The sequence below is a fragment of the Vipera ursinii genome, assembly GCF_947247035.1.
Source record: "Vipera ursinii genome assembly, chromosome: 3".
Taxonomy (NCBI): Eukaryota; Metazoa; Chordata; class Lepidosauria; order Squamata; family Viperidae; genus Vipera; species Vipera ursinii.
In genome coordinates, this window is record NC_139516.1 from 113,670,452 (window position 1) to 113,697,652 (window position 27,201).

General features: G+C 38.1%; 1 protein-coding gene across 1 annotated transcript in view; it reads left to right on the forward strand.

The window, feature by feature from the left end:
• Nucleotides 1–27,201, forward strand: part of ATF6 (activating transcription factor 6) — a 91,929-nt gene that overhangs the window by 39,774 nt on the left and 24,954 nt on the right. The window contains exons 11-15 of the mRNA XM_083359462.1: nucleotides 478–591; nucleotides 2,196–2,298; nucleotides 2,996–3,054; nucleotides 3,837–3,951; nucleotides 18,166–18,250. Coding sequence (XP_083215588.1) covers nucleotides 478–591; nucleotides 2,196–2,298; nucleotides 2,996–3,054; nucleotides 3,837–3,951; nucleotides 18,166–18,250 — 476 coding nt within the window. The remainder of the gene's footprint in view (nucleotides 1–477; nucleotides 592–2,195; nucleotides 2,299–2,995; nucleotides 3,055–3,836; nucleotides 3,952–18,165; nucleotides 18,251–27,201) is intronic.

Sequence of the window (27,201 nt, forward strand, 5' to 3'; positions counted from 1 at the left end):
TCCTATTATTTTCAGGCTAATTATTTTATTTTTCTAAACTTTTGTCTTACATCAACAGTCTTAGTCCCATCCCAGTTTGTGTCCTTTCCAAACTTGATACAAAATCTCTTAAATCATTGATAAAAATCCTAAGCTCACTCAGTATTTCCAGCCAAGAGGGGTCATTAATGAACATTCTTTTCATGTGGTAATTCAGTCAGCTGTGAATCTATTTAACAGTGATATCAACTGGTTCATATCATTTTATGAAGGAAAATATTATGAGGCACTCAGTCATATGTTTTTACTGAATGAACAAAATACTGTATTTTGTATCTTACTTGATTTAATCTATTTTACCTTTATCTTTTATCTCATTTGTCGAATCCTTTTATTAGTTTCATAGATACAATTCTTTTTTTTAATTTAGTGTTTGTATAATACATTTATTTTAACATAAATGTACAATGTTAAATATTTTTTAAAATTATTTCCTAGATATAAGCCCTCGGTTTCAGATAACAAAGCACTCATGGTAGTTACTGAGGAACCAATAATATATGTTCCTCCTCCACCTTGCCAACCATTTATCAACCGGACAGAATCACTCAGGTAAGATGCTGGCTTATAAATAGTAGAGATGTTAGTGCCAGATAGGCATTAGAACCTAATGTTTGACTTCCTCAGTATTCAGTTCCCCATACCCACATGTCTGCAACCCGCGGCTCCGGAGCCGCATGCGGCTCTGTCAGCTGTCTCTTGCGGCTCCCAGTCCTCTGCCATGTGCAGTTCAAAAAAAAAAAGTGGGACTAAAAAGTTCAACCAGTCAATTCAAATATGCAGGGTAAGTGCATATCTTGCCTTGGCTCCACTGTTCAGTCAAACCCTGTTCTGCACATGCGCGCATGTACGCACATGTGCACACATTTTTTGTGGCTCCCAGTTTTTCCTTTTGTGAGGGAACTGGTTCCGAGTGGCTCTTTCACTGTTTCAGGTTGCTGACCCCTGCCCATACCTGTCTGTCAACAGATGTTACACTGGATGTACAAATGAAACTGATTGGTATCTTAATGATTAAAAGGGATATATAATTAACAAGCCAAAAGAGCAACCTGGATAATTTTCCTATATTGGATTTATTAAAACAGACTTGTTAAAGTTTTGAACAATTTTGTGCCAAGAGACAAAGAAAAAAAATGAAAAGAAATCAAGTTCTAGGGCATTAGTTAAAATATCAAGATAGTTAAAAGTAAAAGGAAGGAATATCAAGTTGGTTTATCAATCAAGGATAAAGCAGACATGTTATCTCTGATAACTTTTAATGGACTTTTGCTAATGAGGACTGAACAACAAGATCTTAAGGATTAAAAATAAAAGGGATGAGATATGGAAGGAAGAGATCAGTGTTGTATTTTAAGAGAAGGAGATAACTTTCTAAAATTGTTTATACTGTACTGTGATGAACGGGGAAGTCATTTATTTCTTTTTCTTTAGTATATTATTGTTTCTTGTCTATTTCTATTTTTTATTTTCTTTAGCATATTCTTTTTTTTTCTATTTTTACTTCTATTTTCTGAACTTTCTATTTTTTCTCTATTGTATCTTGCTTAAGTTTTCATTTTTATCATTTTAATTTTAATTTGAATGGTAGAGGACAGGAAGGCCTGGAGGAACGCTGTCCATAGGGTCGCGATGGGTCGGGCATGACTTTGCAACTAACAACAACAACTATATAAAAAGTGTCCTCTCATGCACTTTATGCATTTCAAATAAATTATGTAATATTGAAAGAATATTAGTCAATACAATGAGTTAGAATAGCTATTTAATGGATTATTTCTTGATGAATTTGCAACTCCCTGTCCATTTCAGTGCCACAGCTCAAAACAAAAGTGTTTTATAGGCATCTGTACCGGAGTTATGTAGTACATTCCTAATATTTAGGAATAAGCAAATCTACTTTTTTATATCTTACGAATCTTCACTTACTCTAAGCAGGCACAAACTGTTTGGGAGAACCAAATTCAGATATTGAAATCTGATGTAGATAAACTGAGACATTATTTCCGAGGTTCTTATTTAAGGGTATAAATAAGAGACCAAGCTGAATATGAGTTCAAAATCAGTGCTTTTAAGTTCTTATGGAAAAGGTTGTCCTTGAATATATTTTTTCATTCCTCTCATCATTCTGTTTAATTTCCATGTTATATGTACAGGTTAAGTCATGAACTAAGAGGTTGGGTACATAGACATGAAGCAGAAAGAACAAGATCAAGAAGGATGTCAAATAATCAGCAGCAAAAAGAGCAAACTGTCCAGGTACATTTGTGGAAACATTTATATTTTGTGGCAGAAGTGGGGGGGGGGGAATAAGGTCCTCAGGCCCAGAAGATCAAAAGAGAAAATGCGTATACTGGGGAATGGACAAAATTCTGATACCGTATTACAGGGTCCCCTATCTCTGTTCCTTTGTTATTTAAGTGATTCTGGAATATGAAAGTACTCTTTCTAAAAAAAATTCTGCATTTTTGGATATTTGTGTGTGTGTGTGTGTGTATGTATATATATATATGTATATTTGTGTGTGTATATATGAATTCTATAATGTATTCTAAAATACTATATATGTATGTTTGTATGTATGTGTATATATACATACACACACACACAAACACACACACACACACACACACACACACACACAGAGTGTGTGTGTGTGTCTGTGAATTTTAGAATACTTTTCTGTCCCCCATGAATGGTTCCCCACATCTCGGTGTTAATGTTTGAACTTAAGTATCATGTGAGATACTTGGGTAGTTTCAATTGTTTTATGGAATATTTGAAAATTCCTTGCATTTTAAAAATATATACTCTTAATTACAGTTTTTCCTGCATGTTTGTATATCTTCTATAGAATTTCAGTAATGCTAAATCACAGTTGCCTATAAGTGAGAGTTAGTTTTTATATTTAATTTGGTGATAAGTTATTTCCTTGTTCATATTTTCCTATCCCCAGAGTGCTTCTGGAAAAAATTCTGAACTCATGACTCTTCCCTATACAGACAACAGTGTTGGGTAAGTCAAAATAGAATCTTCTCATCAGTATAATATTATATAGTTAAAAATGTTGCCTTTGTAGGGAATATTTAATTGTTTTACTGAAAAGAGCTAGATATATTTATTGGCAAACTCATTAACCCAGTTTTCATTCAAGATCTTAAGGATTCATCTGGTCAAGCATTCCATTTCCTACAATGGCCAGATACATTTTTTTCTAGAAAATTCACAAATGTACACAAGAACATCAATATTTCCCTTTCATTAGTTCTGGTACACAGGATACAGAAAATATTGAATATGTCTTAATACATGGGGCCTCTCATGTTATGCATGAGCATTTTTTCCTACTTTTTCTACTCTGAAACACTTATAAATACCATGTGGCAAACAATTATCTTGCTGCCACCCCCATATAAATTCCTTGCTGCTTATCAGAACTACAACCTCATTCATGTTGTCTGCGATTCCATAGTTTGCAATCAGCAGAAAATAGCTTCTCCCACACCTCAAAGTAATTTCTTTCTGCATTTTCTCCTTATCTGTGCACTAACTATATTTTTAGATTCTTTTCTGTAAAACTGGTAGCTTGTACGTACTTTCATTAAAAGAAAATGGTAAATATTATGATACTGTGTACTGATTTCTGGTTTTGTACAGTAATATCACAAATGCAGTAAAGCATGCTGTTCCTGATAATTTGGAGGGCAAATGATGCTATTGGATGCTTGGTTTATTTTACAATATATTCAGATATTTTATGTGCGCTAGTTCCAATAGTATCTTCTCATGTATTTCAGTAGGAATTCAGGAAGTGAGCTACAGGTTTATTATGCTTCGCCACGAAATTATCAAGATTTTTTTGATGCAATTCACAGAAGGGGAGATACATTCTATGTGGTGTCATTCCGTAGGGTAAGTATATTGCAATGTTCAGCAGTTACAAACATGGAAAGATTGTCCCTTTTTATAACATTCTGTCCAAGAATTTTTGAGAATTGTTATTTTTTTTGATGAGGCTAGTATATCTTTTAAGTATTTTCAACATACAATTTTTGAACTTTTTTGAGAAAGAAATTATAAAATGTTGATTGTGAAATTATATTATAACCTGTTATAAAATTGTTTCAGTTTCCCTATGAGGAAGCAAAAAAAAAATCCCCATGAATTTGATCAGAATTTATTGTTCTCCTAAGGAAAATGAGAACCATTATGGGGCATAAATGAAATTTATACCTGATAAAATCAGTACATAACCAGAAAATGAAATCATACAGTTTTCTCTTGTGCAAATGGATCTGTTTTGGTCAGGTGTTTTTCTTCATTGATGCTAAATAAATAAATTTATTGGCATCACATCTTCCAGATATTTGCAGTGGTTTTGCTTCAGGAATCAGGGATAGCAGTTCCTTTTGCAGCAAAATATCATAATAGAATAGGGAGTGAAAATATAATCGAGATCTTGACACCTTATAGAACCCAATTTGTATGTGAGAGGACAGCCATGGGAAACAGCTATTTTTATATTTTATCTCCCATCCCAGTAATACTTCCCAGAATGGAAGGTGAGTTTTAGTAAACAATTTTTTAAAATTTATCCTATTTTGTGTCTTGGAAATTATCCATCAGAAATGAAGTGCATGTTTAATTATCAAAAGAATAAAATTGAATCTATTTACATTGTGCAGTTATCCCTATATCTATCAGCAGATGGAGGCAATGTTTAACTTTATTTTAAGAAAGTTGTTTTACAAACACTTTACTCCAAGAGTTGATATTTTTTTCCTCATTTTATCTGCTGAGGAACCTTTGTATATTATTATGGAATCTGAAAAATATTCTAATATGCTCGTTGTTGTCCGATGTGTGTAATTTCTGTTGGTTCTCTTTTCGTTCAATAATTGCATGTTGCAGTGAAAAAATGGTAGAAATGAGAGAGCTTTTAGGAAAACATATTTCTACATTACTATCTTCTGTAGCAGCTTTTGTACTTTTTGGCAATGATTGATTAGCCCTTTAATTTCCCTCTTCTGAAAAAATATTCTTGAATGAATGGTGGCATCATGGATAAGCCATACAGATGATTCCTTTGGATATTGTGGATGATCAGCACCATTATCACTGGCACTTTATTAAATTTATTTTTCACTTTTCTTCTGAGACCCAGAGGTGGGATTCTATGTCACAGTACTTCTACTTGGCCGAGCAACTTGGTCTTAGGGAATTGTAACTTAGCCTTCAGCAATGGTGGTTTTCAGACCTCAGTTCCCCATGTTTTTAAGTTGAAGGCAGACCATAGATTTGAAGGAAACCTGCCATTTGCTGTAGGTAATACTAAGCTAGAGGCAGTTTGGTAAAGTGTTAAGACATCAGCCTAGAAACAGGAAGATCATGAGTTCTAGACACACCTTAGACACAAACCCTATTGAATGACCTTGGGCCAATGACTCTCAGCCTTAGGAAGGAGGCAATGAAAAAACACTTCCAAAATCTTTCCAAGAAAACTGCAGGGACTTATCTAGGCAGTTTTGCTGGAATCAAAAACTGTTTTGAAGGTTAGGGTTTAAAGTAAAATACTAAGCTAGGTGGACATAGTCTCTGTGATTGGTAGTCTGGTGTTTGGGATTGGGTCTCTCCTGTATGCAAATTTCCATCTCCCCCCCCCTCTAATCTCTGTGGCCTTAAGCCAAAGAAGCTATGTGAGACCTCTACCGCTATTGAATAAAGAACTAGATATGATAAATCAACTGAGACTCCAGAAAAAAACAAAATTCTTCTGATCAGTAGATGAGACAACAAAGGACTGGGTTACAGTTCTAGTCCAACTAAAGCAGAGGTCCTCAACCTTTTGTGCACCAGGACTGGTTCTGTGGAGAGAGGTTTTTCCACGGACCGGAGAGTGTGTGGTTTTGTGTGCTGCCTACATCTCGTGGATGGGGCTTTGCTTGTTTGTGTGGACTGGGTGATGGCATACCGCGGCCCGGTACCGGTCCACAGACAGGGTTGGGGACCCCTGAACTAAAGGATTAAGTATGCCCTTTAGAGAGACTTTGTCTTGAATTTTTCAAGTACAGAGAAAACAAGTATTTGGTTTAACTAAGAGCATCTGTTTCTTTACAAAAATAACCAATAAATGGAACTTTGAAATAGAATGTTTTAGCAATAGTCTTTTTTTTGTTTTATGCAGTATATAAATTACACATTTTAATAGGATGTATGAAGTTGCATATTGTGGAATATTTCATCAATGTCTTGAAAATGGTAAAAATAGTATTCAGCCTATTTCAACATTTGATATTTAGTAAATGATAAAAATCCTTTTTTATAGAGTTGTAGAAGTGGAAGGCGACCATTTAGCCTTTTAAGTCAAAAACCCTTGCTCAGTCTAGGAATCCAATGGAAAATGTGCATTTAGTAAAAGGACATTATCTCTGATTCAGCTGTCAAATTGTTGTTCTTATTAGAATGTTTATAATATAATATCAACTGCTTTTCCCCGGTTTTAAAGTATCTGCAGAATTACATTGACTTTCCACACTTGCAGATATATGTAATCAGTCAATCAAATCTTTACTATGCTCATAGACCAGGTCCAAGTGGTTCTGTTATATTTGCTATGCGCTGTTGAATGAGTGTTTTTGGCCTGATCATATTCCATGCTGAGTAAAAGGCCTGGAGAGAAGCCCAAGGGTGAGATTTTACTTGACACTGCCTTTTCCCATGTGAACTGAAAAACATCCTTCATAGTTATATTGTATTTATGCCATTTTATTGAAAACCCTTAAGTGATTTACTATGGCCAGAGAAAGAGAGAGGGGAGGAGAGAAACTTTCCAATCTCCAGTCCTTTTGAGGATAAAAGGAGAACTTACATATGTTGCCTTTGATTCCCTGAAAGAATGGAATAATATTTCCTTATTGATCACATTTTATTGTGATCATTATATTTCAGTTTTGTTGTAAAAATACATATCAGTTGTGTGTGTTTTTTTTTGGGGGGGGGGAGAAATTTATTTTTTCATTTATACTCTGCCTTTATTTTATTTTTATAAATAACTTAAGGCAGCAAGCTTACGTAATACTCCTTTCTCCTTCTATTTTCCCAACAATAACAATAACCCCTTGAGGTGGTTTGGGCTGAGAGAGAGTGTCTGGCCCAAAGTCACCCAGTTGATTTTCATGCCTCAGGTAGGACTAGAACTCACAGTCTCCTGTTGTCTAGGCCAACACCTTCATCACTGCAACTAAGGAAAGATTAGTATATGTACTGCAAGGTTCATTTCTGCAATTCTGAATGGCTACCTGGAATCTACTTGGAATTAAAGAGCCCAAATATGTTACCTCAAAGAGTCCGTCTTCTCTCTCTATCCAGTCAGAGGGAAAAGACTTGCTTCCACTGTCTCTCATTGAGCCTTAATTTTGGTTGAAATAGAGTTGGTAAAACTGGAATATGTGTTGATAAACCCCTTTTCTAGATTTTAGTTCCAAAACTATGCCCTCATTATAAAATGGAAGTTGTTTAGTAGTTGCAGAACAGGAAGTTTATGCAGAAGGACAGAACACTTATGAAGAGTTACGCTGTTTTTCCAACAATGTAAGATTATTCTTTTCCTCCCAATCAGAACCAAATCAGTCTCTTGAACTGACTTTCTGCTTTGAATTTATAAATCCACAATTGTACTTTGGGCCATTTCCAGCTGCATTTTATTTCAGTCCAAAGTGCGCAATTGCAATTACTGATTTTATTGTATTGGTGTTAAATGCCCTTAACGCCAGGCAAGTTCCATTGATGCACTAGACTTCTCTTTCAAAAAACTGTTTTTTTTTTCCAGAGGTAATTCCATACAGATGAAGCCTTTTTTCTCCCTTGGCTCTGTGTGTTTAGCCAAGTTTGCAATTATACAACATACAGTGTCTAGTGTGTTCTAAAGTCCAGGTGCAATAACAGTGAAATATCAGATGCCAATAGATCACAACACCACCTGTTAAGAATCATAATAGCTCTGCTAATATTTAGCTTTCCTGTATCATAATTAGTTAGAAGGTTTTTCTTCTATTATTTATGCAGAGGCCATAAAGCATATTCAGATTTTTAAGAATATTTCTAGACTGAAAAGAAGATTTGACCGCATGAGTAATAAAGTACCTTTGTACTTTGTGTCTTTGTAGTGAATTGTACCTAATTCTAAACATGTAAGTAATAACGATGGCATAAAATTCTTACAAGGGTAAACAAAAGAATATTCTCTTAGAATATAAAATAGCAGTAGTAATTATTCCCCTTGCTTTGCATCTGACAGATAGTAACTGCAAATAATAAAATGTTACCTTTTCAGATTAAGTATTCTGTGCCATTTTAAACGAATGTGAGCAGAAATCTCTTTTCTACCCAGAGGATTACTTTATGGATAGTGATCCTCTGGCTTTCATATCCATGTTAGGGATTCTCCTTGATGGAAACACTATTATTCTTGATGGATTACTGAGCAGCATAGTCATTGGCAATTTATTACTAGGTGCTTTAAAATTCTATGGCTACGTATTTAAACATTTGCATACAGTGATCCCACATATTTATTTTCTGTCCCTCTTTCTCTGGATGTTGTTGTTGTTAGTTGCAGAGTCATGTCCGACCAATCGCGACCCCATGGACAACGTTCCTCCAGGCCTTCCTGTCCTCTACCATCTTCTGGAGTCCATTTAGGCTCACGCCTACTGCTTCAGTGACTCCATCCAGCCACCTCATTCTCTGTCGGCCCCTTCTTCTCTTGCCCTCAACCTTTCCCAGCATTAGGCTCTTCTGCAGTGAGTCCTTCCTTCTCATTAGGTGGCCAAAGTATTTGAGTTTCAACTTCAGGATCTGGCCTTCTAAAGAGCAGTCAGGGTTGATGATCTCTAGGACTGACCGGTTTGATCGCCTTGCAGTCCAGGGGATTCGCAGGAGTCTTCTCCAGCACCATAGTTCAAAGTCCCTGGATGTAGATTCATGCAAATTTTCCATATCAGTGATTGCGAACATTTTGGGTTCAACATATCAGAAATCCAGAAGATGTTTTCCTTGATTCTGCTGTCACACCCCACCCCAGGCAAAAAGAGACTTCTCCAGACTCTCCTTCCCTCCCAACTCTCCTCTCCAAACCCTCCAGAAGTTGCATGAGAGGGCCTTGTTCTTGCATTTTCTGAAGCCTCAGAAAATTGCATGGGAATGCTCACGTGATTTGGGGGGGGGGGGCGGGGAAGCAGAGACTATACAAGAGCAAGACCTCCTTGTGCAACTTCCAAAGTTTCTGGAAGCCTTGGCATGTCACCAAAAATGACATGGTATGTGCCTGTGACACACATGTCATAGGTTCACCATCACTGCTTTAGACATTTGGATATTTTCTTACCATATTCCCAGGAGAAAGTTGGTTTCAGGATTGTACATGAACTTCAGGACTGTTGTTTTCTTTAAATTTTCCTTTTCCTTTACTTTTGGAGAAAAATTAAAATGCGTGAGATGCCAGAATTATAAATGAAGTGGTACTCCGATGTAACTTTTTCCTCTTTTGCTACTTCCTGATCTATCCAAATTCCTGTTTCTGACTCTCAATTTGAAGGAAAAGTCACTTGCCAAACACTATGCTGCGCCCCTTCGGGCTTCAGTTTAAATTGGGGTCTGAATTCTGTATTGTAAATTCTTATCATAAGCCATAGTCAAAGTGAGCACTCAAGAAATATACGAAACAAATAGGAAAAGGCTCACATAGTTTTGTCTAGGATGGTCAGAAAGAAGCAATCTAAAATATTACAGTGTAATTATGGACCGCGGCAATGTCTGCTACAATGCTTAAATAAGAAGGCTGTGTTTCTGTTTCTTCATTGTTATAGAAACAAAGAGTAGAAAAACACTGTAGGTAGTTTAGCTATGGAACTGGAACATCAGTAATGTAGAAATTAATACTTTAAAAAAATTAAATGAACTTTCACCTGGGAAAATGTGAAACTTTTAATAGAAACTACACATAGTGTTCCAAATTCTGTAAGAAGTAAACTACCACATTGAGAACCTATTTAAGAGGGTTTTTTTTTAAAAAAAAAAAGCATTAAAATGCTGAGAGATTGACTCTGTTTTGACTGATTACGTTATCAGAAAAATACAAACTAGATGCTTTAGACCAGGGGTGTCAAACTCAATTTCATTGAGGGCCGCATCAGCATTGCGGTTGCCCTCAGGAGGCCGGGTGGGTATGGCCAGGGTGGGCGTGGCCTACTGGGTGGGCATGGCTAGAGTGCGTATGGCCTACTGGGTGGGCGTGGCCACCTCTACATCGTTTGCATCAAGGGTGCCTATGGGGGCCTGGGCAGGAGTGGGACAGATCTGAGGGTCTCTGGCAGGAGGAGGGTCTCTGGGCCAGGGCCAAGGCAGTGGGGGCCGTTCCCTCACTGTTTCCAGGATGGCTTCGTGGGCCGCATGAAACCACTTCGCGGGCCGGATCCGGCCCCCAGGCCTTGTGTTTGACATGTCTGCTTTAGACTGAGTAGAAGGGATATGAGATTTCCCATAGCCATGATTCTTGCTCTCTATTGACTTTTTACTTGCCAAAAAAAAACCCCGTAAAAATATTTGGAGCCTATGACTACGAATGGATGTCGCAGGAAACTGCATGGATTGTCTATTCTGAAATTCTTTAGTTTAGGTTAATTTAGGTTCTATGTCAGAAGGTAGGTCATCAAAATCTCCTCTTTGGCATAAGTATTACCTAAGAGGTGAGCAGTTGCAGCTTCTTTGTGTGTTGGTGAAAGTGTTATACTTAGGCTGTGATTGAAATTCCCTACTCTACTGCTGTGGCAGATATGAATATGTTGATGATAGTGCATAACAAGGAAAATATTTTTATTTTTTTCTATTATTTTGTGTTGGTTGTTTAGCATAACTAATAAGAGTGAATATTGCTATGTTTCCTGGGTTTCTAAGGACCAGTGCTTAGAAACCGTAATACAAATTCAAATTCATAAATTTGATTTTATGAAGACCTACCATTTTTGGATCAAAAAAAATTATATGATATTGTGAGTGTGAAGTCCCTAATCCAGCTGTTCCCAAATAGACATGTAGACTCCAAGAATTCTCAACAATGGTCATGCTTGCTAAGTAATCCTGAAAATTGAAATCTATAAATCTGTAGGGCACCCATAATCTCTGTTGAAGAAAAAAATAGAATAAACAGGAAACCTGGCAGAGTTGATACACTTTCATAACGCAAATAATTGCCTACCTCAACAGATACTTCATTTATTTGCCACTGCCATATGTGTACATGAATAATAAAACTATACATCATTTCTAAAACAAAATTAGGGACATAGGGTAGGGCTTTTCAATCGGTGGTACGTGTACCACTGGTGGTATGTCAGCACCTGGCAGGTGGTACGTTTACGATGGGTTGAAAGGCACTGTAAAAAAAAAAGTCTAAAAAAGTGTAAAAGTGTAGCGTGGGGGTGAACTGAAGCGGCGGCAATGCAGCACAGGCTTGTGGGAGAATCAGCTAGAGCTGCGGTGTTGCCAGAGTTCTGAGTGCCCAAGATCCGCGCCAGGCTCCAGCTGACTGGCGCTTCCAGCCTGGGGAAAGGAATCAGTTGCAGCTATGCCAAAGACAAGAGGGGGAGAGGGAGAGAGGAGAGGATATAAAATAGACATGCCTGTGGGGTGTTTACATTTGGCCCGGGGCCGCCCTGGAGACAGTGAGGGGCTGGTCCACCCCAGTTCACAATCAAAGAAAAAACCCGAATCCAGAGGGCCAGAAGGCTGCCCCGCCACCGCGCCCCTCCAGTTCCTTCTCCTCGCCTCCTGGGCACAGTTGCTGCTTCTCGCCGTAGCTGGGGCGGGACCTCCAAGTACCTCAGTCTGCTTCGTCTTTTGCAGGACGAAGCGGACGGAAACACTTGCAAGTCCCGCCCCAGCTATATGGTGAGGAGCAGCAACTATGTCTGTGCCCAGGGACAAGGAAAGCTTGGAGAGGTAGAAGTGGCCAATATGGAGGCTGCCCCAACAAGTTAGCATCCTTACCATGCACAATTGGAGCTGGCAATCCCCTTTCAAGAAGGGCCAGCCTCCCTTGCGCAGGACCCGGGAGCACTGCTCCCCTGCTGCCTCCTCTTGCTTTCCAGAGATCTGTCAAGACAGAAGTTGGACTTGGAGGAAACTGCTTCCTGAAAACAATGTCTACCTCCTGCTTTTCCAGGAGGGGTCATCGGACAGGGAAACACCAGCAACGTCTGGGATTGGGAAAAGAACATCTCTTTAGCGTGCTACACACACACACACACACACACACACACACACACACACACCCCATTCCAAACTTGGAGACTTGTATCCACATCTGAGCTGGCAAATTGCCAGTCATGCCTGGGCTTGGGGAGAAGTCCCTCTCCTTCCTCAGTGGATATAAGTCCCCAAACCTGGAATATGGTGTTTGTGTGCACGCGTGCGCACGTGCTTGGCTGCCAGCAGTTTGGGGAGGCGAGTTTGTGGGGAACTGAGTTGTCCCCACATTGAATTAGCTGGTGTGACTCGTTCCGTTCTGATCCAGCTGTCGTGAGTGGCATCAAGGCCACGCCCACTTGCTAGGCGACTGGTTGCACTCGAATATTGCCATATCTTAAAATGGTACAATCTCTGAAAAGGTTGAAAAGCCCTGACATAGGGGATACATGGTATCTTTATTCCACTTAATGTGTCTCTCTACTGGCACATTAAAAAAAATAGTCACCATGGCCTGAAGAGCTTGAATAGATCTTAGCTCAAATGAAAATAAAATACAGTTCTCCTGTTTTCTTGCAAGAAATTCTTGACTGTTTTCTGATTTGTTGTCACATAAGGGAAGATGCAATTATAAAATTATGTAGATTAATTATGTATTTAGCTAGCCCCTTGGAAGCCACTGGAATCATTCTGGAAATCTAAACAGCCCTAGAATATATCATCATGAAAGACTGGTCTCCTAGCTAGCCATAGATGGCATTTTCAGAACATATAAAGGTAAAGGTAAAGGTTCCCCCGAACATGCGTGCTAGTCGTTTCCAACTCTAGGGGCCGGTGCTCATCTCTGTTTCAAAGCCGAAGAGCCAGCGCTTGTCCGAGGATGTCTCCGTGGTCATGTGGCCGGCATGACTAGACGCCAAAGGCGCACGGAGCGCTGTTACCTTCCCACCGTAGTGGTCCCTATTTTTCTACTTGCATTTTTACGTGCTTTCAAACTGCTACGTTGGCAGAAGCTGGGATGAGTAACAGGTGCTCACTCTGTTACACGGCAATCGGGATTCAACCTGGCAAACTGCCGACCTTCTGATCGACAAGCTCAGCATCCTAACCCACTGAGCCACCGTGTCCCAGAACATATGGAGCCCTCCAATTCTGACCTTGGGGTTGGGAGATGATATTGTATATTTATTTGATTTATATCTTCCATTTCTACAAAGCTACTAGGAAAGCAAAATAAAAAATAGGATATAAAAGGTGAAAAACAAATTGAAATTAATAGCGATATTGTACACTAAAGTCACCTAACAGTTAAAAGTTTGCTAAAAGAGATTATTTTATAGATTCTCTATATGCCAATTGAGAGAAGGATGTTCTGTAGCGTGGGAGAAGGTGGTTACGTAAGCTTCTCCTGCATTTTGAATTGTAATCCAGGGCTGGGAAGAGAATTTCTGTCAAAATGATAATTGACCAGTGAGATAATCATAAGGAATGGCTTTTCTCATTGTTTGACACGTGGGAGCTGAATTTGTTTTGCTTTTGACTGGGTTAGTAAAATGATTGGTATCGTTTGGAAAAAAACAGGAAACAAGAAGTATCCTGGTTTAAGAAATAGAAACCATGCGTTGATGCAAGCAGAAATGCTTAAAATGATTAACATTTTATGAATCCCTCGATATACATGCTGTGTTTAACCTTGATTGATGATTGATTATGTGCCATCAGGTCAATGTTGAGTCTTAGTGACCGCATAGTTTTTCTCCATGACAATCTGTCCCTAACCTGGTCTTTCAGATCTTCCAATGGTGCCCCTATTGACACTGTAACTGAGTAGATCCTCTGCTCTTTCCTTCCCCCTTTGCCATCATTAAAGCCTTCTCCAGGGAGATAGATCTTCACATAATATGTCTGAAGTAGGATAATTTGAGTGCCGGTTTGGTGCAGTGATGAAGGTGCTAGTCTAGAAGTCAGAAGACTGTCAGTCCTAGGCTTTCCTTCAGTACAAAAACCAACTGGGGGACTTTGGGCCAGTCAGTCTCTTCAGCCCTCCTCACAGGGTTGTTGTAGTAAAGGAAAATAAGAGGCAGGAATAGTACGTTCCCTGCCTTGAGTGGTCATTTTGTGCCTCAGTTGAGAACTCTGGATTAATTTGTTTGATGATTAATTTTGGTGATTAATTTGTTTGGTTTCTTTCCTGTCCAATGGTATTATAGCCATTCTAAATCTGGCATCCACCAGAAGACAGGTTAAGAATATATTTCTCATAAATCGTACGAAACATTCAGTCATGCTGATTGAGATTACGGATGGGAGTTGCTAGCTTCCATATATTTTAAAAAACTAAATTAGGGGATTAAAGTATTCCTACCCAAAGTACAGAGCCTGGGAGGATTGTTTTTTTAGTGAGGTGAAAACATTTGGGATTAGAAGTACTTACCTCCAAAATTTTCAGATTCATTTATAAAGTGAATAGGCTTATATGGATTTTATTTTATTTTTTTACAAAAAATGGAAAGGTATTTGTGAATCTGCATTTAAATGATAACTGAGGAACAGAATAGTTAGCACGATAGGACTGTGCTAGGAATAATGGAGAGGCACAATACATGGAAAGTGAATAATATGAAATATTGTTGAGCAATCTGTGTAACACAAAGAAAGTTGATTTCATAAGTACTGGCGCAGAAAGCTTTCACATGGCTTCCTCACAATCTGCAAGAGAAAACATCTAACCTCTAGAGTGGGTAAATTCCTTGCTAATGAAGTCAAACTTCCCAACTAGCTCACTTTGTGCCCTCTTTTCATGCACACTTCTTCAAAACATATTTTTCACAAGACCTCACAGACAAGATGTAGATAACTTTGAAACTAAGCTGGAAATCTGAAATTCTGGGATTTTTTTTTTGTTTTGTTTTGTCTTCTCTGTCCATCTACACAAATGTGAAATGTGTTAATGCGACACAGTATTAATTTCCAACTTCAGTAAATAATAGGAAGTGACCAGTGGAAGATTTGGAAAAGCTGCACTTCAACAACCTTGGCATTTTTCTCATACATGCAGTCTTTACTGTGCCACTTCCTAATGCTAAAGGGAAATTATCGATGGAAGCATCTGTCTGCCTAAATATTAAAGAGATGATTATGTGCCATCAAGTCGTTTTCAACTTGACCCATATAGATAGATTTTTCCCGTGATGATTTACTTAGGAGGAAGTCGCTAAATACTTTGTGTCTCTTTATGGTTTTTTTTACTAAGTGATTTTGAAAAAGTTGTATCAAGCCATTTGGTGTTAAAGTAGAGCAGGGATGTCAAACTCGCAACATCGCGTGATGTATCACGACGTATCGTGACTTTTTTCCCATTGCCGGCAATGGGGTGGGCGCGGTTTTGCTATGACACATCCGGCCCATGGGCCAGCAGTTTGACACCCCTGGAGTAGAGAAAGAAAAGATGTCATATCGCAGCTGTATTTATTTATACATAACAAGAGTCTTTATCTGTCAAGTTAAAGCAACAGACTCATTTAAGTAACTGAATTTGTCAAAATAAAATACATTACTGTCCCAAAAATTTTTTTCCATTTTGATGTGGCACATTTGATAGTTAACGTGGCCTAATACATATGGGTGAATTTAACTATCTGTAAAGGGACGCGGTGGCTTAGTGGGTTAGGACGCTGAGTTTGTCAATCAGATGGTCGGCAGTTTGGCGGGTTAAATCCCGAGTGCTGCGTAAACAAGTGAGCACCTGTAACTCGTCCCAGCCTCTGCCAACCTAGCAGTTCGAAAGCACATAAAAATGCAAGTAGAAAAATAGGGACCACTACGGTGGGGAGGTAACAGCGTTCCGTGCACCTTTGGCGTCTAGTCATGCTGGTCACATGACCACAGAGACGTCCTCACACAAACGCTGGTTCTTCGGCTTTGAAACGGAGATGAGCACCGGCCCCTAGAGTCGGAAACGACTAGCATGCCTGTGCGGGGGAACCTTTACCTTTACCTTTAACTATCTGTAAAAAAAGGTTTTGAATCCTTTCTTCATCCATGGTTTTGAATTATAAGAAAAAAGGCTCATATTTCATTGAGCTTCTCAGTTACTGCCAAAGTCTGAGAAAGAAAGTAAATCATTATTAATTGGCAGTTTAGTATTTGAGATGCAAAATACCTAAATTTATTGTTAATAATAGTAATATATATATATATGGTAAAAACTGAAATATGTTCCTTAAAAACCTACCATTTGCTCTTTTCGTGTGAAGTGTCATCTAAAGACAAAATAAATCAAAGTAAGTTAGATTCCAGAGCAGATGACTTTGTAGCTCTGAGCCAACGCTTTTACTGTGATGGAATGACAATCCAAGAGAAATCCTAAAATGCAGTGCCTGGCATAATGGCTGGAAAACTATCTGACTGGAAATATGATGTTGCCAATTAGACTGTGCTCCAGTTTTTGTCATGGCTATCCTCTGGTTCAGTAATCTTCTGAGCCCGATGCTCTATACATTCTAAACTCAGTCCAAGGCAGTATGTTTCTTTAATCAAGCTGCAGTATAGATTTTGTTAGCTGCTGAAGGACACTAGCAAAGGCTACATATTGTAGACCTATTTCCACAGCAGCTTCTAAACAGGGAAGAGCAACAGACAGTTCCTATTAAGCGAGGCTCCGTTAAACTTCATGCCACATTTGTTTTCAAGATTGGGACTCCTTCCTTTGATCATTTAGTTTCAAAGATACTTGAGGCTAAATAATCACTATTTTGTAGTGTGATTTCTTTGATTAGCCACATTTTTAGTTAAAATAACTCTTATATGCCACCTGGAAAGCTTAAGATGGCTGCTAATATAAATTAAATTACATTTATACAATTTATAGATTGATATAAGTTGTAAGTTAAAATTAATGATTTAGAACATTATAATGTAACAGGGTGGCACGGTGGCTCAGCTGTTAAGATGCTGGGCTTGTTGGCTGGAAAGCCAGCAGCCCGGGTTTAAGACTCAACCGCCACGTGATGGGATAAGCGCCCATCCTGCCCAGCTTCTGCCAACCTAATAGTTCGAAAGCATGCAAATGCAAGTAGATAAATAGGTATCACTTGGTTGGGAACAGCACTCCATGATGTCATACTGGCCACATGACTGCGGAAATATCTTTGGACAGCACTGGCTCAATGGCCTTGAAATGGAGATGAGCACCGCCCTCTATCGTCAGCAACAACTAGTGGAGTAAAATCCACAGGGGCTCCTTTTTATAATGTAAAAGTAAAAGAAGCAGGGAATAAACAATATTGAATAAACTGCAATTAATTCAAAGGTGAGAGGTAGTTAAAAATTAAATGCTAAATTCTCACATCAACATGGAAGCCAGAAACAATAATTGGGCTATTGTTTTAATTAAAAACAAATAGAATCATGAATTAATAGTAATGAGGGGTGAAGATCTGGTGCATAAAAAGTAGACATTCAGATTGTGAACTATTTGTGGCAAGAGTTTTGTTTTGTGATCCAAATGGGAATATGACACTCTTAATATTAGGGTTGGTTTAAAAAATACAAGAACACTCCACTAATACTATAATTCAAAAATATAATCCAAAGGCGGCAGAAATAAGATAGTTCAGTCTTTCCTGATGGCTATATTCAGCTATGATATTTTTATGGAAGCAATTACACAAGTTTGAATTCTAATTTCAAATGCAATTTACATGATGAATTGGTGTGGGATGTATTCTTAATGTTAGATCTTGGAATCTATAAGGAGATACAGTAGTGTGTCAGAGGATGATGATGATGATGATGATGATGATAATAATAATAATAATAATAATAATAATAATAATAATAATAATAATAATAATAATAATAATAATAATAATATATTTTTAGGATCACCTGTTGTTACCTGCCACCACGCATAATAAGACCAGGCGACCAAAGATGTCAATAGTGTTACCAGCAATAAACATCAGCGGTGAGTATGAAAGTTAACATATTGTCAAAAAAGCTGCAGTTTCATTACAGTCAAATTGTATGAATATTTCATGGACATTTTTTAAATTGTATCTGTACAAGTTCAGATTCTTCTTTATTTTGTTTATACATCACCAAAATCATATGATTTGTGCCAGTTTACATTCATAGGGGATATTAAAACAAAAACAGTAAAAGCCAGTCCTGCTGATTATAGCAGAAATAAAAGGAAAGAAACAATCATCATAACACATACCAGTAGCATCAATCTAGCAATGGGCAATGGGAGTTTTCAGACTCTGCAGAATGACTCCATTCTGGCAGCTGTCCAAAAAGAAATCAGGGTTTCGGCTAATTTGACTTCTGATGGAAGACTGCTATACAGAGGAGAGGCCACCACAGGAAAGCACCATGTTGGAGCCTTCACGAGGTCTGTAAGAACCTAGGAACCAACACATTTTTGGCTATAAAAATTAAAAAAAACATGCACTTTAAATTTTGTACAGAAACGTATTGGAAGCTAGTGCAGTGCCCCTCACTATACTATAGGCCCCATAGCAGTAGTTGCTCCCACTCACCACTGCGCAGGCAGCTGTGTTTGGCAACAATTGCAGATTCTGGGTAATCTTGAGTCCCATATAGAATACGTTGCAGTAATCTAATCATGATCTTTCTATGAGTCACTCTTGTAGGACCTTCCACTTCAGGCACTTTGTTGCACCAGCCAAAGCTAGGCGAAGTCTTCTTAACCACTCATGCAGCAGTAGCATGAGTCAATAAGGTCACTCTAGTCATAGACCAGATAATTCTGGGAGAATGGCATCCCACGTAGAGTAACATCTGGACAAACACAGCTTCATCTGGTTTGAGTTCAAGTTTAGTTTCCCTGTCCAGACCCTCAAACCCATGACAAATCTGGTTCAGCCCAAGGGTGACAATGGGCATATTAATGGTGCCTCACCCCAAACTGATTGATGCCTTTTTCAGTGGTCTCATATAGATACAGGGGAGAAGAGGATTTAACCCTTTAGGACCCCCAAAAGGGGGCCTCCTGGCGTCTGACGTCTTCCCCACTTACACGTATAGGAATGAACTGAGCAAATAATCTAATTTTGCTCTTTCATTTTGCTCTAAATCAAACACAGAACGATACTGTGGTTGATAGTATCAAGAGCAACCAAGAGGTCTGGGAGGACCGCGATATGTGCTCTTCCGCCATCCAGATCCTGGCAGAGATGATCTACCACAGTGAGTGATCATTCCTGTTTTAGGTGTCATACTCTGACCTGAAACCTAGCTGAAAAAAACTCAGATCATTTTTTTTTTTGCTAAAGCAACACCAACTTCTCAGCAGTAGCTAGGAACTATGCAATAGCTTGCCAGGTATAGCTGAGCCCTGGTGGCAGAGTGGTTTAAATGCAGTATTACAGGCAAACTCTGCCCACAGCTTGGAGTTTGATCCTGACGGAGCTTGAGGTTGACAGCCTTACATCCTTCCAGGACTGGTAAAATGGGGACCCAGATGGTTGGGGCCAATAGGCTGACGTTGTAAGCTGCCCAGAGAATTCTGTAAAGTGGCGGACTCCAACTTTTCCAGCTCTGTGGACCAGCACCAGTGGGAGCAGAGGGGAGAAGGGATGGGTTTGCGCGCATGCGCACCACTTGCACAAATGCAACTTTGCGTATTCGCCCATTCCCAATGGGTCACAGCCCGGCACCAGTCTGGTGGTTGGGGACCCCTGCTGTAAAGTACCATGGGGCGATATATAAGTCTAAATGCTATTGCTATTGCTATAGCTGGGTCCAGGGAAAGTCTCTTCAAGAATGAAAATCACTTTATGCATTTATTTAAATGAATTCTTTTTCTAGACTTCAAGATACTAATATGGGGAATACCATTATGGAATGCTTATAAAAACAAGCGAGGAGAAAATTTGGGAAAACCAATACTTTCTGTTTCATTGAGAGGCTCATATATGCAGGCATACACACACACACAACAGTAGGGAAAATTTGGGTGCATTTAAAGTATTTTTAAATATCGGTATAACTTCTTTGATTTCTTAGAAGTTTTACCGATATTGCTCTTGGTTTCTATTTTAATATAATTTAATTTGTTCTTGTATACCGGGTTACTTTTTTTATTCAGTAAAGCAGATGAAAAGTATTTTCTGATTAAGGACCTTGTGCAAAGAAAAAGACTAAAACTACAGTTTAACCCAGGGGTAGGCAACCTCGGCTCTTTTATGACTCATGGATTCTGGGAGTTGAAGTCCATGAGTCATAAAAGAGCCGAGGTTGCCTACCCCTGGTTTAACCAGTTTAACTATTGTATTTTTGTCAACAGCATGGAAAAATGGGAAATGCCTAAGTAAACCTTTATACTGATATTTAACAACATCCTGTACTTATAGATACCTTTGCCTTTTATTATTCAAGGTTTACTCTGTTAAATAAATCGTAATTTGATTTTGGCATTTGTTTGCAAAATATGTGCAGTAGAAGCAATTTCTAAGCAGACATGGGCTTTCACACCTGCAGGCAAGTAACTTATCACTTGCTGTCTGTACATCTGGTCCTGAGACATGTAATGCTATGGAAGCTCTTACGTTTCCATTGGAAATGTGTTTGCTCTCCCTTTCATTCCAAAACAGTTTACCAGAAAGAACCAAATGATGCTTTTGTTCCATATAAAAGGCCTAAGAAGAAAGGAAACTGGTTGAGCATCCCCACAGGGGATGAACCTTAGGATGGTTCAAGAAGGGGTGTAAATTTCTGATGCACTGATTGCTAAAGTAAACAAGTATATTTATTGAAAAATAAAAAATAAAATATGTTTTGCAAACTAAAGAGAAACCTTGCAAAAGACATAGGTGATTGTGGTTTTATTTGCTGAAATTTGACGGCTCACTAGTTCTCTACTTATTTTCATTTTTGAAATCTGGAGGCAGATTATATATCTTATGGTGTCACATATACGGCTTCATGTTCTTTCATTCTTTATAAGTATCCAGGCCTGTACCGTAATTCTTTGCTCTAGTCAGTAATTTGCAGTCTGGGGAATTATCTGTTCATAGATAGCCTACCCAGCATAAATCTAAAGTATTTGGATTGTTCCTGCACATGGAAACATTTATCTGATAAGGAAAAAAACTATTTAATCTGCAAGAGAAGTTTAATGGATCTCTACACTAACTTGAGATTGGACATGAAAAGATACATGTGGTCCAACATAGGTCAGCTAGCATAAGCAATATCTGTAAATCTTTCTTTAATGTTGTTTAGGGTGTGGTGTTATTATAGTTCTAAGTAAGATTGTTTAAATCAGGAATGAGTGAACATCTCCTGAATCACCACTTCTGAATGCTATTTGACCAGAAAAATCTATCTAGAATTTTCAAAAGCAAGTCTGGAAGCCTTTTCAGTATTATATCTACGTACCTGAAGTTGTTTCTATAATTGTCATATGATTTAACTATTGTTTTCTCTATTCTTTTTGATAGTCTCTGTAGAATGGCATTGAAAACTTTCAAATATTTTTTTCTGTTGAATGTTGAAGTAGTTACTGAAGAACAGGTTTATTTTTGCTACAAGTTTATCTTGCTTTATGCTATTACCAAGATATGGTTGCAGAAAGACTAATACTGATGCCATAAAAATACAGTATACGTTTCAGTAGTGTGGTATTAATGTGATCTTGATAATTGAAAGAAGCATTGTTCTAAGATATCAATAAATTGAATCACTGTCATTTTTAGTGGGAAACCTGACGTCCTGAGCTGTCTTGAGTTAATTCAGATCATTAATACAGTCCCGGAGTTAAGAATGAGTTCTGCTCCACTGTCTGTCTAACTCACATTTGTATGTAAGAATCAGAAGTCATACTTACCAATAGACTCTTTCTTCTGAATCAGTAGTTCATGAAAACACTGTGCACTGTGCGGCTTCCACAGTTCGTTGGCTCAAGGAAATCTGCCATGTTTAGTAACAGGCAACCCATTTGTAAGTAGGAGTTGTCTAAAAGTCAGATGTTCTTGATCCAGGGACTGCCTGTACTTAAGATTTGTGTGAGTCATTAATAATGATTTAGAGGTAATAGTAAAGTACATTAATGAGATCATGTTATTTGTTTGCTACATATATTTCTGTTCAGAGTGATGCGTTTGCAATCATACTGTATATGGCAGAGGCGGTGAAATGTTCCTAGGTTTCTCAGAAATCCTGCTAATTGGTAAATGTAACTTCTTGGTTCCTATTGTTGGATATCTTTGTATTAAAAATATAAAATAAAGATAGTCCTCAACTTTTTGGGACCAGAATTTCCATTGCTAAGCAAGGTGGTTGTTAAGTGAATGAAATTCGATTTTATTACCTTTTTTTTGCAAAGGTTGCTAAATGAATCGCTGTGGTTGTTAAGTGAATCTGGCTTCCCACGTTGACTTTGCTTGTTAGAAGCCACCAGGGAAGGTCACAGAGGGTGATCTTATGACCCCAGAATACTGCAGCCGTCATAAATAATCTCTGCCTGAATTGGATCATGTGACCAATAAGACTACCGATAACTCATGTTACTTATATTGTGGAATGTCATATTGAACCTGACCTCCAAAATCTAATGCCAAACGTAAATGATTTCAATCATAAAGATATTCTTTAAAATGTCTGCTGAAATGTCCCCATCGGTCAAAAGGCATCAGTTACATACATCAGTCTGGTTTGTTATTCATTTTTCATGGTTCCTAGACACAAACTTTACCTTTTCTTTCATTGCCCATAGCTTCTTGTTAAACATAAGGATTCTTGCCTCCAAATCTCAATATCTGGAAAAGTATTCACAGAGAGCATCATGTTTGATTTGGAATGTATTCATATTTTAACCTATATTTGGAGCAGTTGCACTGATTCAGATAACATATTTGAAAAGCAAGAATAAAAGAAAATGAAATTTAACTTCTAAATAAATCATTTTATAAATATCAGGTTTATATTACTTTTATCATAAATACATATTTACTCTCTTTAAAACTGTCATAAAATGAATTAATTGTTCTGTTCCAACATGTTTACAAATTAAGTTGCCACTAATGCGTATTAATTTGATATGAGTTTCCCATGTGCAATTAATCTTTCTGTCTGCCACATTTCCCAGATTAATTTAAACATCTGCTGTCATCATTTCTTGGTCTGTAAAAGGTTTTATGATTTTAAAACCTTGCTTGTGGTGTAGTGACTGACATCTGCAGCTTAACATTTTTTGCAAACCAAATCAAACTGAAACCTGCGGCTCTTAAACTATTCAAGACGAAATACAGGTAGCCTTCAATTCACAACCACAATTGGGACTGGAAACCTCCATTGGTTAACAAAGCCGTCATTAAGTGAGTTGTGCCCAATTTTATAACCTTTTCTGGTGGGGGATATTAAGCAAATCACCCTGGTCACCCTGAAGCAAATGAGGCAGTCATTAAGGGGATTGGCTCTTCCCATAGGCCATTTGCTTGTCAGAAGTTCGCAAATGGCTATCATGTGATCCCAGGACCTGCAACCATTGTAAATGCCTGCTGATTGCCAAGCACCTGATTTGCAGTCATATGATTGTGGGGACAGTAGGATGATCATAAGTAAGGACTGGGCATAAGTACTTATTTTCAGTGCTGTTGTAACTTGTGAGTGGTTGCTAAATGAATGCTTGTAAATTGAGGACTACTTGTAGTAGCCCTTCTAAGCTCTTAGAAATTTGTGAACGTGTAGAAATGGCCTTTCTTTTAGCAAACTGCAACTCCAATAACTAACTTTGATATATTCACAGGCCAATTCTTATACAAAAATAAATAGCTTTGAAAAGTTATTTCTGTTGCTCCTATAAAATGTATTGAATATGCACTTTAGTGACAAAATATTTTCAACAATAGCACTGCTTAGTGATGCCATTATACAGGTGAAATTACCAAGGCACCTTACTTCCAATGAACAAATCATGACTAAATAAGAATGACAGACAGACAGAGGGTGGGGGAGAGGGAGAGAGTTGTTCTAGATAAGGAATTAACAAAATGCCTAGAGGAATAAATGCAGATACCCAGTACAACCCCCCTCCTTTTTAAAGTATTTTCTTAATGGTTGTATTTAATCAACGGTGGATCCATCTTAGAGGAATAGTCATGCCCACAAGTTATTATATGTCAACAAAGATATTGCAGAAATTTGTGGCAGAGTTCATCCTCATGGATGCTATTTTTGGCTCTTGCTAAAACATTGAGGTCTACCAACTAGCGCCAGACAGAAAATGGTTGAGTCTAAAGGCATAATCTGTGATATTCCATGAGCCATATCCTCAAGCAATTATATGTATGAATTATCAGGAAATAAGAATTCTTAGCAGATTAAACAAAGACGTGTTTTGTAGAGGAAAAACAATTGGAATGAGAAACAATAAAAATTACGATATTCTCATTAAAAAAAAAAATGAGCTTAAATGGACTCCAGAAGATGGTGGAAGACAGGAAGGCCTGGAGGAACGTTGTCCATAGGGTCGCGATGAGTCGGACACGACTTCGCAGCTAACAACAACAACATTAAAAAAAACTACAAGACATATTCTAGACATATAGAGCAAACCATTTAGAGACCTGTCAATTGATTCCAGTCTACTTTCAGTTCACCGTATCCTATGAAACTTGGTACATGATGAAATCAAAGTATACTATATTTAGTATACTTGAGCAGTTTTTTAATGTTTGAAATAGGGTTGGCTCAAAATGATTGATTCATGAAAGCATTGGTAATTCTTAATAGTAATTTTTTGTAAATATTCAAAAATAGTTTAATCATCAATTCTAGTTTTTTTTACAAAAATCTAGGACAATGCTTGCCAACATTCAGTTTCCTAGAATCTCCCTTGTCAGACTCTTGAGCACTTTACTCAAATTAAAAGTAATACTTTTTGCCAGGCACAAATGTCAAAGAGTTGTCTTTATAGGATTTATTAAAGCAAAAGGAATAGATTTTTAAGAATGTCAGCAGTTGAATTATTCTCTATAAGAACCTATTTATTTTCAAAGATATTAGGCAAAGCCTTCTTTCAGTTCTTTCCAACAGCTTCAGTGAGAATTGGTGAGGAAGTGGGATTTTTTAATTGTAAGGGGATAAGCTTGCAGTTGTCTGTTTACCCAATGATCTCCTGAATCCTTATCAATCTAATAATGGACCCTTACACTTGATTTCCAAGAAGTTTCAAAATAGGTCTTTTATTTTTTTCATGCTTTTCTAAATCTTAAATTCTATCCATTTTATTCCAGGAATTTTAGAAGCTCATTTGTAACATTTTTATGTTAACCAGCAGCAGTCCTCTTACTACTGTAGTAAACTGTCTGGCCAGAATTGGCTCACTTTGTCCCTGTATCTAACAAACATAGCCTTGCGATGGTGTTGAATATCTGTAACTCGGATGTAGAATGAGAGTGGAGGTCTGTTCCCCAAGCTTGTGAATTGATTTTCAAACATTTCGTTACCAGGCTATGTAACATCTTCAGAGGAGTTTAGGAGATGTCCTTGTCAATGTTCTTCTGTTTATAAGGGCTTTGTGTGGCCCATAGGTCTTGTGATGGGAAGGTCACGTCCGGTGAGGGTCTTGTGATGGGTCAGGTATGGGTTGCATCAAGTGACAGTTGTGATGGGTCAAGTGTTGGTCATGTCAGGTGAGGGTCTGGTGTTAGGTCTTGTGATGGGAAGGTCATGTCTGGAGAGGGTCATTGGGAAGTGAAATGCTGGTTGGGGGGGAATTGCATGAGTTGATTGAGGATCGGTACTAGAAAGAAATGATGGAAAGCTTCTAGGTGACAAAGCTGGCCTGTTTTTAATAGTTACAACCATGCAAACATTCCCCCACTCCAAAAAACAAGCTTGGAATAAAAAAAGGAAAGCAAGACTCTTGCAGTCTTCAAAAGACTCAGAAGAAATAGGATACCTTCCCCCCCCCCTTACACACACACCACATCCCTTAAACACAACAAGCAGTCTAAAACTAGGAAGGAAATAATACTAGTTGATTATATAAAACAATAAAAAATTACAGCGTATTCATAACGTGGAGCCTGCCTAATCTCTAGCTTTCTGGATTTTTCTTTAGAAGGTATACATATTTAAATAAGCATTTGGTTGTTGTTACGTTAGATATATACTTGTTTACATTTTCAGCAACCCTATGCCATATGTTCATCCTGCATTCATGAGGATCGAAGTTAGGCAGGGGTAAAGACCCAGTCTTCTTGGGCATGTAGGCATCCATTTTCTTTTTTAACAGTAATCTCTTGAGGGAGTTAGAAACCTGTTTCTTCCAAACCTCTCTTTGATTGGAAACCCCCTCTTTTGAGGCTCTTGATGATGAGGATGTTTTGGGGGCGTATTTAGTAGAACACTCTTAACAAAACTTCTATAGACTTGCATATTCACTTGGCACTTTTAATGACTTTTTTACAGGTAGCCCTCAACCTACGACCCCAATTCAACCCCAACCTTTTGTTGCTAAGCAAGGCAGTTGTTAATTGAATTTTGCCCCATTTTAACAACCTTTTATGCCACAGTTAAGCGAATCGCTGCAGTTGTTCAATGAATCGTGCAGTTATCCAGTGAATCTGGCTTCCCCCATTGATTTTGCTTTTTGTGGAAGCTGCCTGGAAAAGTTACAGGTGGTGATCACATGAACCCAGGACAGCACAACTTTCATAAATGTATGCCAATTGCCAAGTGTCCGAATTTTGATCATGTGACCAAAGGGGATGCTGCACTATTCCTAAGCGTGAAAACCAGTCATAAGTCATTTTTTTCCCCAGTTCTGTGGTAACTTCGAACAGTCACTAAACAAATGATTATAAGGTCGAGGACTATCTGCAGTGCTAACCCTTTAGAAACCGGTACTGGGATAAAGTACAGCAGTGTATCCATGCATTCCTT